The sequence below is a fragment of the Patagioenas fasciata genome, chromosome 20 (genome assembly GCF_037038585.1).
Source record: "Patagioenas fasciata isolate bPatFas1 chromosome 20, bPatFas1.hap1, whole genome shotgun sequence".
NCBI classification, from domain to species: domain Eukaryota; kingdom Metazoa; phylum Chordata; class Aves; order Columbiformes; family Columbidae; genus Patagioenas; species Patagioenas fasciata.
Genome location: NC_092539.1, coordinates 7,154,496 through 7,167,220, shown reverse-complemented (window position 1 = coordinate 7,167,220; position 12,725 = coordinate 7,154,496). Strand labels below are relative to the sequence as shown.

The window sequence follows — 12,725 nt, the reverse complement described above, 5'->3', positions numbered from 1 at the left end:
CTTTGAAGTGTGCTCCTGTTTATAAGAAATGGGACATGTCGCCCCCCCTAGGTAGAGGTTACTATTCTTAGTCCAGCAAGTTGTAAAACTGAATTATCCTTACCAAGCTGCTCACATCTAAAGGCCAGCCTCCCCCCCCTTTTTCTTGCATTTCTTCCAACCATTCCTGGCCTGAGGCAGGCTATGGGGTGCCTCCAGCTTAGGAAAGGAAGTTCACATCTCTTACACTTACCAGGTAGGTGGAGAACCCATCATTCCTTGTTCGATCCAAACTGAACCCCACCTATGAGACAATCAAAAAGGATGTCAAATTAAAACAGGTTCCCCCAGTATCAAAAGCCAAACCACTGCAATAGTCATACTGCTCTCTAAAGAAATTAACTTATGTTTAAGGCAGAATCCAGGTATTCTCATTAGCTAATTAAACAGAAAAAACCCCACTCATATAATAAACTTGCTGCTTCATCAACATCCACCTAGAATAAAATATATACTGATTCAAGGCCAAACTAACATGCAGTACCTTCTGAATCTTTTAACTTACTTCAGTACTTCTCCAGATGTTTTTGCTTGAGGAAAACATTTAAAACTCTCAGTAAAAAGAGAGGTTGAACTGTGCAGAAGAGTAAGAACACAGGTCTGTTTTCTACCCTAGTATTTTAGTGTCTCAAAATTACTAATACAATGTGCTATACAACATGCAATATTAGAGTTCTGTAAAAATAAGACAGTTGCTATTCTGGAAACCTACTGATATAATGATATAATGATTACAAGATGCATTGCAATACAACAGAACAACAACATCAAAATCACATCAGAGGTCTGCTTAGAAAACCTATGTTCAATTTTCAACTGTGCATCAAGTTCAGTAGAGGATCCAAGAAGTTCAAGTTTACCCTTAAAGCAGAATGGATAGTGCACAAGGATAAATCTCACGATATACATATCCCCAAACAGCTCACACTGGGGAGCAAAGCCCAGACCACCACCAGGTAGGGTCTGACACCTCAAAGCAAGCATTCAGCACAAGGACAATTTCACAATTAACCCTGTCACTGGGCTCACAGTCACTTACTGATAGGCTTTCCTTGCCATCAGGGCCCACAGGTGGCTTCAATGAAAGGTTGCTGACATTGACTTTCATGAAACCATTCTTGAAGAAGCCAAAAGTATTCAGGTGCACCTTCTGCCTCACATCATCCTGTAAGAAAGGAAAGTTTCTAAATCACATACACAGTCATCTGCAGTAGCAAAGAGGAAGCAGAGGGACAGAGACTGACACTGAAATATTCATGCAAAACATGTACCTGATCATACAAAGAGCAATTTTTTTTTATGATACCTCCAGATATAACCAATTATTTCACTGGAATTGACCAACTGTCCCAATAACCTGAACAGCAAGAACTTCGAATAAATGTGTCTTTGCTAATTACCTGGCTATACTATGGAAGAATATGCAAGAAAAGAGCCTGGAAGAAATTAAATATCTGGCATCACTGATTAAACAAAATATTGCTACTAAAAATAGACTGTAGACAAATGGAGACAACTCTTGTTTGAACACTAGCTGCTGTCATTGCAACAGAGTGAAGTAGTAATTGCCCATAGTGATCTTGTCTACTGAGAGCTGGGTTTGGCCAAGTGTTTAACAGGTATCACAGTGTACTGTCCCATCAGAGCTTCTGTGTTAGGCTGGGTCCCTGCTTAGACACACACACTGGGAGATTGTGGGTATTGCATAGATAAGAAAATTTCTTACATAGTCCCATTCCTTCAAATTGTTTTTTTGCAAGGCCTTGTGTCTTATAAGTAGAATAAACACCAAACACTGGCTATGTGAGTTCGAACAGCATCACTTGGGTTAGTTTCTCTAACAGGAAAATTCCAATACCCTTCTCAACTCCCAGCCTTGGTTGCAGAACAATTTACTTCCTCAGTCTGGCAGGGGAACTGTAGAAATCCATCCCTTTCCACGCCTTGCTCAGCTGATAAAGGTTCAAGCACAGTAACCACTTTTTAAAAATACTGAGGTCATGAAGAACCTCACATGAAAAGTAATAAACATTACACACAGCTGCCACATCAGACGAGGAAAGGTCATATCCCTGTTACTTTGCATTCATAAATCAATAAATAGGTATGCAGTTGGACTCTAATGCAACTGGATCATTAATTGGAAGAAAAGCAGAAACAGAGCAACAAAAAAATAAAAAGCAAGTTTAAAATGTGATTTAAAGCACTTTTACAAGTTGTCATGAAAAAAATATAGTTTCTTCTTCCTGTTTCTTTTAGGAGAAGGTAACCAGATTACAGAATACTCTAAGCAGAGAAGTCAGCTGCTAAAGGCAACCAAACTGTTCCGGACAGAGTACCAGAACACTGAGCTAAGAATTGTAGAAGTACACTAAGTTCTCCTCCTTCCTTTACTCCCAGGATCAATTTTGACAGCTCCGCATAAAACACTCCTGACACATAAATATCACTCACTGCAAGAGCAGGATGTTAATCCTGACACAGCTAACCTGTAATACAGCTGGAATGAGATCATCCTAATAGAATCAAGTTAACCTGGCAAATAACCAGCTGGTTGCCTTAATGCTCAGAAGAGGAAAAAGCAGTTAGTAACACAGGGCTCACAGCAGATGCTTTGTTCAGAGTATTACAGCTGGGCTGTGTTCGGGTTCTAGGTCACTTAGCAGGCATGAACAAGAGCCCATCTGGTTCATTTAACCCTGCTTTCAGAATAGTTTCCCAGTCAGAACAGAAGATTAATACCAGCTCTTTGCAGAACGCATCATGTGTATTTTAACCACATATGGACAGATGAGCACCAGTCCAGGTGACTGGGTAGAGGGGAACATGGGGGGGGGGACACAGTGTCATCCAGCCACAAGGCGTTTTGCACCTTAAACAGGACCAGAGATGGCTGCTTGATTCAGAGAACTTGCGAAAGCTATTCCATTCAATTTATTTACTCCGCCAGTTCACTAATATGCTCCCCACCAACAAGAGATAATTAATATTTAACACTTTTCTCCCTGATTTCATCTCAGCTTTGAGTGCTTAGAGTTTACAGATTTAGATCACAAATCCTTCAGCTTTACATGATCCCACAGTCACCAGTCGCCACCAAGCAACAGCGCGACTGCCAAGTGCATCTGCTGCTCCACACATTGTCAGCTTAAAGCTACTGCCTTCTGAATAATTGTCTCACCTTTCACAGGAGGTTTAACAGGTTGGAAGAATCCAACTTTTATTTATAAAACCACTCAACTGGCAACTTCAGGAATATTAATTTGTAAGTTTACAACAAAGGAGTGAACCCTTAAGCATTTGAGCTGTTAGCATACACATTATTTTCATTTACAGAGGATGCACATAAGGTTAAGCCAGCCCCATTGAGAAGGGAGGATCCAGGACTCATCACTAACAGGTTCCAGTCACACCTATACAGTAAATCCTCAGCTCATTGCCATACAAATCTTCCCCGCTTCTTCCACTCCTCTAGGATAAAAATCAACCCTGGAACATTAGAGTAAGTTTGCAGGAAAGTGTTATCCAAGATGCTGTAGCCAAGAATGGGCAGAAGAATATTATTTAACATTTTGCCCAAAATCTAATTGGGATCACACTATCAGTACAATGGAAATTTCATCAGAGAGTGTCCACCCTTACATAAAAAGAATTTCATGTATGTGAGATTAATAGCAAGACTTATAATTTGTGTAAGATTAAATGAATTATTGTGAAAGGTATTTTCAACTTGAGCAATTGAAGCCTGAGACCTATAAACATTAAAAGGCCACAAGTATTTACAAATGAACAGCACGAAACATCAATCTTGACCATATCATAGGGGAAATACGGGAGGTCTTACTTCCCTTTGGAAGCCAGTTAATTAGAAAGATAACTCACTGTAATCAGAAACTAACACCACAGTTGCTACACAGTGTTGTCAGTTGGATGGTTCAGCTATTCCCTGACATTAATCTTAACCATGTGTCTGACAAACACCTCGTTCAGACCAACCTCCTCATTCTCAGAGACAGTGTGCCATGGCATTATGCAAGACATAAGGCTTCAATATTACAGCATCCAACTGCTAAGACAAAAGAGGTCATATTTTTGGTCAAGAGAAGCATTCCGACTACAAGCTACTTCTGGAAACTTCTGAAAATTGTTCCCATCGGTTTTCTGTAATGATTCAAACAAATAATTTTCTCCAACTCAGAAGAAATAAAACATTTCATATCCTTTTTTAAAGATAAAAAAGTTATTTTCAGAACAGGAAACCACTCGAACTGTGGCTTGCTTTTCTGACAACAAAAAAAAACCTTCACCATAGCACGCTAATTACAAAGATAAAAGAATGAGGCTATTCTAACTTCAGCAATAACATCTTGTTTGAGGAAACCCAACAACAAACACTCACACAAAGCTGCGGCCTTTAGCTTGGCACCGTCTCAAAGCACATGGACAAACAAGGAGCCAAGGGCAAGAGCATTTGAAGGGAGGTTTCCCTGTGAAAGGGTACAGTTGTTGGAGCCCAATATTTACATAAATGCTGTAATGCAGCAGATGAAGCAGAAAGGCAGAGACTGTGCGTCTGCAATAAAGCTCGTGTTTATACAGGAGGGGGATGAAGACATTAACACGCTTCTACTTTCCACAGCGTGTGGCTGCAACTCACACAAAACACCTATAAACCAAAACCATACCCCACTCTGACTACACAAATCAGCAAACACAGCCTAGTAATTGATCCAGGTGAGTTTAAGAGACACCCAAACAGGAGCCAGAAGCTATAATGTTTGCTGCTGAGAACATTTGCTTTAGGACAGTTTGAAAGTTTTCTATGTAAAAGTATCACCCCAGGAGAAATTCTTCCAGCACTTCACTGTTGGTCACAAACTCCTCAAAACAATAATGTAACCAGCACAAACCTCTTAATTTGTTGCTTCAGAGAAAAGTTTACTTATTCTGAAACAAAACAATAGTCATGTGGTTTCATATTAAATAACTACAGTGTGCAAAATTCTCTACGTATAAGTCATGAACGTCCCTCTGGCATTCACTGTCTCCCAAAGGCTCCTGCAAAGTTCTGGCAACTTCTCCCTAAACTGACGCAAGAACACAGTAATGCAGGTCCCAGTCATATACCGCTTTATTAACTCTTTCCAATGTTTCCATTAGCAAGAAGTTGCAAGTTGTTGACAACAAGAACGGAATTAATTAGCTCATCCTGAAGATTTACAGAGTGTTTAATGAACTACACAGAAGCCCTTAAAAAGCACCACCCCAAAAGCACAGTTCCTGGGCCCTATAACCACTGTGTAGCTTTTCATTTAAAGCACAACAGCCAGCAGCACTGTGGAGCTGCAGATCTCCACCACTTCCCCATCAACAGTCTCAAATAACTGGGTTTTTTTCATATACAGACACAAGACAACACAACACACTTTCAAACCACAACCAGAAGCCTATTAAAATAGAGAGCTGTGAGCATCAATATTGTTTTCTACCTCCACTGGTCACTTGCCTAATGCAAAGAAACTACCTCTGGAAGGCCAATAAGAGCCACATAGAGCCAAGTGACTCATGATCAGGACAAGAAGACCACTCCAGAATGCAGATTGAAAGGAAAAAACACCACCAAATCCACTTCAGAAACCTCCCCCATCCCTCATTCAGCCTTCCCTCATCGCACAGAGCTTTGTGCCTCGCTTTTAACAGGACGTGAAGCATTTGCACCCTAAAACCACTGCAGTTCTGGGGCCCTTTCACGCACTTTCGCCACGACTGAAAAACAGACGGACAAAATACAGGGATAGGGCTGATGGGACACGGGATGAACACGGCAAAAGGAGAACATGGGGAGGCCCAGGCAGACAGAAACCCAGAAAGCAGCGAAGAGAGAAAAACGCCGGGGAAGGCAGGACGCGAAACCGCAGACAGGGGGACCCCGGCCCAGGGGAGCTGACCAGACCCAGGCCCAGGCCCCGTCCGCCTCACCGCTCCCTCAGAGAGCACAGCACGGCCGAAGTCGAACCCATAAGGACGGGGGCGGCGCAGACCTTACTTTGAGGGTGAGGTGATGGACGCGGGCGCCAGCCGGGCCCGCCCAGAGCAGCCCCAGTCCCAGCACGACCGCGGCCCGAGCCAGCGCAGCCCCAGCGCCGCGGGCCGCCATGTTTATTCCAGCATCAGCATCCTCTTCCCGCGGCACTTCCGGGGTCAAGGGGCGGCGAGGCCACGTGACCGCGGCGGGGCCGTTCCGCCTGTCACTGCCACTCGTCGCTTGTCACAGTGGTTTGTCACCCGGCGGTGGGGTGTTGTGGCTTCTCAGCCGTTTTCTCTCCCTCTAGGGCCCTTCTGGGCTCTGCCGCGCTGTCCCCGGGTTGGCCCGCGCCCCTCAGTGGGGCTACGGCGGGTGGCTGGGCCCTGGGACAGCTCCCTCCTCGTTGGGGACACCAGTGTAGGGGAAAGGGACCTCGGGGTCCTGAGGACAGCAGGGTGACCATGAGCCAGCACTGGGCCCTTGTGGCCAGGAAGGCCAATGGTACCTGGAGTGGGTTAGAAGGGGGTGGTCAGTAGGTCAGAGAGGTTCTTCTGCCCCTCTGCTCTGCCCTGGGGAGACCACACCTGGAATATTGTGTCCAGTTGTGGCCCCTCAGTTCCAGAAGGACAGGGAACTGCTGGAGAGAGTCCAGCGCAGGGCAACAAAGATGCTGAAGGGAGTGGAGCACCTCCCGTGTGAGGAAAGGCTGAGGGAGCTGGGGCTCTGGAGCTGGAGAAGAGGAGACTGAGGGGTGACCTCATTAATATTTACAGATATATAAAGGGTGAGTGTCAGGAGGATGGAGCCAGGCTCTTCTCAGTGACAACCAATGATAGGACAAGGGGCAATGGGTTCAAACTGGAACACAGGAGGTTCCATTTAAATTTGAGAAGAAACTTCTACTCAGTAAGGGTGACAGAGCCTGACCCAGGCTGCCCAGGGAGGTTGTGGAGTCTCCTTCTCTGCAGACATTCAAACCCGCCTGGACACCTTCCTGTGGAACCTCAGCTGGGTGTTCCTGCTCCTGCAGGGGGATTGCACTGGATGAGCTTTCAAGGTTCCTTCCAATCCCTGACATTCTGGGATTCTGTGACCCCCGAAGCCTTCCCAAGAACATCCCGTGTGGAGGCACTCAGGAAGGCCCTGGTTTGGGGTGAGGAGGTACGGAGCTGCTTTATTTTTTCAAGATTATGTGGAATGCCCCATCTTTGTACAGAGGTCATTCAGATGTTATCGTATGTTATCTCTTAACAGCTTGTCTTCCTCCTTTTTCTTTTATACTCTTAGGTAATAAAATAAACACATAATCTCACCATCAGCCAAAGAAACCTGGACTGGCACCAGAAAGATATCTGGAAGAATTAAAAAAAACAAGCTTATGTTTTTCTAGCAGGATCCTTTCCCTGGGCAATTCCTGGAAGGTGCCGCTAGATGTCCTGTCAGCATCGCTGCAACAGGCTGAACCCTCAGGCCAAACATTAAATGGGGGCCAGGGACAGAGCATGTGGGTGGAGGCCAGAGGTGAGACGGGTCAGGGCTGTTAAGGTTTATCAGGTCTTAATCAGGCCGTAATTAGGCCACTCTGAGCCCTGATAAGGCATTTAAAGAGACCCAAGGTTCCCTGCTGTGCGTATAGTGTTGGAATAGCAGAAAGGAAACAGCTGTGATGATGGCCTCAGGGAAAGGTGTGTCCTCTTCCTTTCCCTGTGCTGTTTTGGTCCCAGTGTATGAGAGGTTACAAGCAATATCTCTGTTCCTTGTTTTGGGTATGGATGATCTGTGTAGAATTATAAAACTAAAAGGGAAGCAGCTGCAAGGGTGATAACTCCAGGGGGGAAAGGTGGGTCCCTTTCCTCTTATATCCTGGAAGCTAGAAATGCTCATACGTGTTTTGGAAGTTGTGAGTTTTCTTGCTTTGCGTAAGTAAACAAACCCGGAGAAAAAGACCTAGATTGAACTGTAGTTCAGGGATTTGTCTTCCTTAAATACTTTCTGAATCATTTAGCAGCTAATCTGGCTGCTTTCAAGTGGGACTGGGGTTTCCTAAACAAAGTCCTGGTGTTCTGGAAATGGAATTGCTTCCACTTGGGTACTTAATCTGCCTCTGGGAGTGCTCTGAATCATAACAGGAGAGATAAACACAGAATTTACACGAATAGGACCACATCTAGATAACAGGTCTGTGTGGTTTTGTTTTTAGTGCAACTGAGGGAAAACTCCCACCAGCTTCTGTATTGTTCAAATTTGGATTGTGTGAATTCTGTAGTGAAGTGATCGATAACATCATTTCTAAGCATCATTTGGAATTATTCTTTTGAGGCTGGGACCTACTGAGCTTTCCAGCACTCTACTTCAGCATAAAGGGCTCTTAATGCTCCTATCATTGCTAATTACATTAGTAATTAGTGACCAACCAAGCTGCAGGCCCTGCTGTTTTGGGCACTGTACAACTGAAAGTAATAAAGTGGCAGTGTCTGTTGTGGCAAGTTTCAGGGTAAATAATAAGGACAAAGAAAGGAAAAAGTGCCCTTCCAGAAATATCAGGAATTACTTTTATTTAATGTTTGTTTTGAACGTCTGTCCACACAAACTTTAATAACTTTTCATAGGTTTTGGCACGGTTGCTTCTAATGCACCGTCATAATACAGAACTTGCCTTTCTGGTCTTTATCTTTCTGGAACTGGTTGAGCATTTCTATCTCTCAGAGCAGACAGGTTTCCCTGCCTGTGCTGGTGTAACAGGTTTGCCTTGTTCCCCTCCCAGCTCTTTGTGCAAAAGGAAATTCCACAGCAAATTTACCTCAGATTATACTACTTTGTTTGGTCTCTGTACATTCTTTTTACTCAAACATTTATGGATTTAGCTCTCAAAAAGTCGTGATGCAAGCGCCTTGTCTGATTTTGCAATGTGTTGTGGATGGGCATGGGTCTAAGGACAGTGGCTTTGCTGCCTCTTCCCTGAGAATCTGTGGAAGCACAAACCCTTGAAACGTTGTGGTTGTGCTTTAGGCAGCATGGCAGGCTCAGATATTTAAATATGTTGGCAGCAGTGGGAAGAAGTATTCTGTAAAATGAGCTCAACAGTGTGTCTCTTCATTGTTATGAAGCCAGTCCTTAAAAGTAATAAGTTTTAATGATAAACAAGTGTTGCCTGTTCCCTGCCTCCCTTCAGTCAGCTGTGTGAGGAGCTGCATTCTGCTCTTACCTTCAAATCAATTGCACTAGGGTAAAAATAAATACAACTCAGTTATTAACATAACACACTTGTCTTCATTGTTGTTCTGAATGTTAGAATTGCTTAATAAGGTTTTTTTTCTTGTCCTTTCTGTGTAGGGTAATAGCCAAGTGTCAATGAAGGAAGAGCACTAATCTAAAGGAGATAATGCTTATAGGAGCTGGTCATTTTTTATCTCTGACATCAAAAGCATCCACACCCTCTATAAGCAGATACCTTTCTCCTCCGGTGAATAATACGCTTCCCTTTTATTTTCCACCACGTAAATCTTTCATGAATAGATGCAGCAATAAATACAAGCTCTTTTTATGTTTCTTGTAGCCGAAAAACAGAAATGTAAAATCAGATTAGGTGACACAGATCCAATAAGTGCTGTTACAGAGGGAGACAAGCACAAAATAAATCTTATTTCTCTGCCGAGGAGATGGGCCATTTTCTGCAAGGCCTGCATGATTACTGTAACAACCCACATTTATGCAAAGGCAGATAATTTGGTTATTTTTCTGCTTGCTCGTTGAGTGTGTTGCTGACTTAATGTTCCCGGATTTGTTTTTGGGGGTGTGTGTATGTATATATTTGAGTTTGAAGAAGTCAGCCCCTGCAGTCGTTTGAAGGGTGTGGGCTTCCTTTTTCACTGAGGTGGTTTCCCCCTTCTTAAGTGGCCAAAATGGGCACACCTGTTTAAAAAACCAGGCCCACCTGGCTCGGGGAGCGAGCGCTGAGAACCGGGGACAAGACACCTGAGCGCGGGCGGGGCCGAGCCGGGATCACCGACCGCCACAGCCGTCCTGCGGCCGGCGAGCACCCCTTTCACCCAACCGGCTGCTGACACCGGCCTGTGAGTTCACAACGCGCCGGGCTGAGAGCTGCTGAACCCAGCGGTGCCGGGGACGCACGCGTTCGGACCGAGCCGCTGCCTGCACTGCCCGCGGGGTCCGGGCTCCCGCTGAGCGGCGGCTGCGCATGCGCAGCACCAGCCTCCCCCCTCCATGCGGGCCACGCCTGCGCAGTGCCGCCCAGGAGCTGTCAAGCGCCCCCCCCGCCCGCTCCGCCACCGCCTCCCCGCGCGGCGCCGCTCGGGCCATTTTGCGGCGCGATGAGGCGGGAGCGGCGGTGAAGCAGCAGCGCCTGGTCCCGTCCCGCTCCTCTCCGTATCCCCCCCGCCTCGCCCTGCCGGGGCCCGGCCCTCCGTGAGTGGAGAGCTGAAGGCAAAGAGGAGGCTCAGCCAAGGAACAGGGAGACCCCAAGCGTCCCTCGCCCGCCCCTCAGCGCCGGCCCTCGGCGGCGCGGCGGAGCCATGAGCTGGGGCACGGAGCTGTGGGTGAGTGACTGAGGAGGGAACAGGGGAGGGAGCGGGGCCGCCGTTGCGGCCGTTACCGCGGAGCGCCGCGCCCGCCCCGTGTCATAACGGTCCGTGTGGAGGGGCCGGGGCCGGTGTGGGGCGGGGGACCGGGCGGGGCGGCCGGGGCTCGGCTGTGAGGGCACCGCGGGCGGTCTGCCCGGGGCCCGCTCTCTCCAGGAGGTCACCCCTTTCTAGAAACTTTGCCGTGTAGCCTCCGTAGGGAAATCCCAGAGAAGACTTATTAGTTTTCTTTAATTTTTTTTAATTGATTTTTTTGTTCTTTTAAAAAAAAAAAGCTCTGCAGGACAAAAAGCGCCCGCGGTTGTGGAGCGGAGCGGGCTTGTGTGGCTCCGGCAAGAGGCTGCTCCGAGCTGGATTTATATCCAAGGGGGTCCAATTTCAGGAGAGGGAGCTGCAGGGGAGAAAAGCCGGATGATAAAATGTCCCTTAGCTGTTATTGAAGGCTTTTCTCTCCACGCTTGTTTCGAAGAATGGAGGTTTTTAGTTAGAGTTTTCTGTGTGTAAATATGTACGTTTTACTGGTGGGGTGGATTTCGGTGTATAAAGCTCTTTGGTTGTTTTTGAAGTGAACATGGAAAGTATAAATGTATTTGGTTTAACGCTGAAACGTAACTGGAAAATATCGAAGTGTTAAAAGGAACGAAAAGTGGGTGATAGCGATTTGAAATGGTCCTTTGCTAATCAGAGAAAATAAGGGTAGGCAGATAAAACAAGCCTTGAAAGGCAAAATATACATATTGACTCACAAAGAGGACGTGATGCAGCCATGTTTGGCAGCGTGATGGTGGAGCATGGAGCAGAACCTGCTCCTGAGGGTTGGGAGAGTGGACAGGACGCTGTGCAAGTTCAGTGGTGGGACATGGGGAATCTGGAGACAAATCTGTGCTCGGGAGGGGGTGGAAGAGGGAAACGGAAATGGTGTTTTGAATGGAGAAGTCAAGAAATGAGTGGCAGAGGGTCATCTGGATTGCAGAGCACTGCAGGGTTTCGCTCCTGGACTCGACTGTTTGTGGCTAGTAACCAGCACAAGCTAAGATGTAAACATATCGAAGCTTTTAAACTCTCTCTGTATAGAAATGGTTATTTGAAATGTGCCAGTTGCTGCATTTACTGGGTGCATTGCTGCTCTGTTCTGGCAGACGGTTAAGCAAGCATCCCATTTTGCTGTGACATTGTAGTCACGTTATAGCTGGATCTGGTTAGAACTAGACAGTAAATTAGGAGGAGATGCTTACTGGGAGGTTACACGGTATGTTTGTATATTCCCGATAGAGAGGTGATACATACTGATGAAATATTGTAGTGATGTTCTATTGATTCATCAGTATATAAACAGCTCTGCTGCATAGGTGTGTATATGGGAAAATCTGCAGTTGCTTCTTTTTCTGCATCTTTGATGCATTGGGGGAACATGAAGTAGTTTGGGTGGAGTTAAGCAAGAGACACTGTAACAGTTTTGGGACAGGAAAATAATTTCTGTATTCTCAAAATGGGCTTAGTTATCGCATTCTTAAACGCGTGCAAGGGATACTGAGATGTTTCTGCACAAGGACAGTAGCAGTAGTGTTTATCAATAGTTGTTTCTGGTTTATGTAATCTATGCCTGTGTGCATGCAGTCATGTATTTGTTGTCTGTAACAGTTACAAACTGCTTTTATAACTTTATTTAAAAAAAAGTTGTTGAAATTATTGTCTTCAGCAGCATCAAAGTGCTGTTTCTTCATGTCTTCAGTGTAGTACTTGGGGATGTGTAGCACCTTACTGACGAGAAGGTTTGCACCAATGGAATAAATAATTCTAGATATAAAATTGGCAGACGTTGCTTTATTTTAAACTGGGCAGAGCTTTGAAAACACCTTGATTTCCAGTGCTCTGGGTATTTAGGCCAAAATGCTGATTTATCTCCCCATGTTCTCCCTTTCACTGGGAAAGGAAACCACACAACCAACCTCCTTTTGTTGACCATGACATGGTTGTTTTTTAAACAAAATTAAGTTTATGTTTACCTTAGAATTTAGTATTTATTTTCAGTAGTCAGGGAATGGGTGTTTAGGAGCAGGTGT

The 12,725-nt window shown here is 45.4% G+C and overlaps 2 protein-coding genes across 15 annotated transcripts in view; one reads left to right on the top strand and one right to left on the bottom strand.

Moving 5' to 3' along the window:
• The window catches only part of GPR107 (G protein-coupled receptor 107), a 37,153-nt gene extending 30,932 nt beyond the window's left edge, over window positions 1–6,221 (bottom strand). Inside the window, exons 1-3 of the mRNA XM_065853742.2 lie at window positions 6,086–6,221; window positions 1,079–1,204; window positions 233–283 (exon numbers count right to left, since the gene is read on the bottom strand). Coding sequence (XP_065709814.1) covers window positions 233–283; window positions 1,079–1,204; window positions 6,086–6,196 — 288 coding nt within the window. The 5' untranslated portion in view covers window positions 6,197–6,221. The remainder of the gene's footprint in view (window positions 1–232; window positions 284–1,078; window positions 1,205–6,085) is intronic.
• Window positions 6,222–10,328: 4,107 nt separating this feature from the next.
• Window positions 10,329–12,725, top strand: part of FNBP1 (formin binding protein 1) — an 82,654-nt gene continuing 80,257 nt past the window's right edge. For 7 of the 14 annotated variants that reach the window (XM_065854005.2, XM_065854016.2, XM_065854013.2 and 4 more), the window contains exon 1: window positions 10,330–10,620. In XM_065854005.2, coding sequence (XP_065710077.1) covers window positions 10,597–10,620 — 24 coding nt within the window. In that variant the 5' untranslated portion in view covers window positions 10,330–10,596. Of the gene's footprint in view, window positions 10,621–12,725 lie in introns of all 14 variants that reach the window. The other 7 variants (XM_065854014.2, XM_065854010.2, XM_065854008.2 and 4 more) reach the window with 2 other exon arrangements.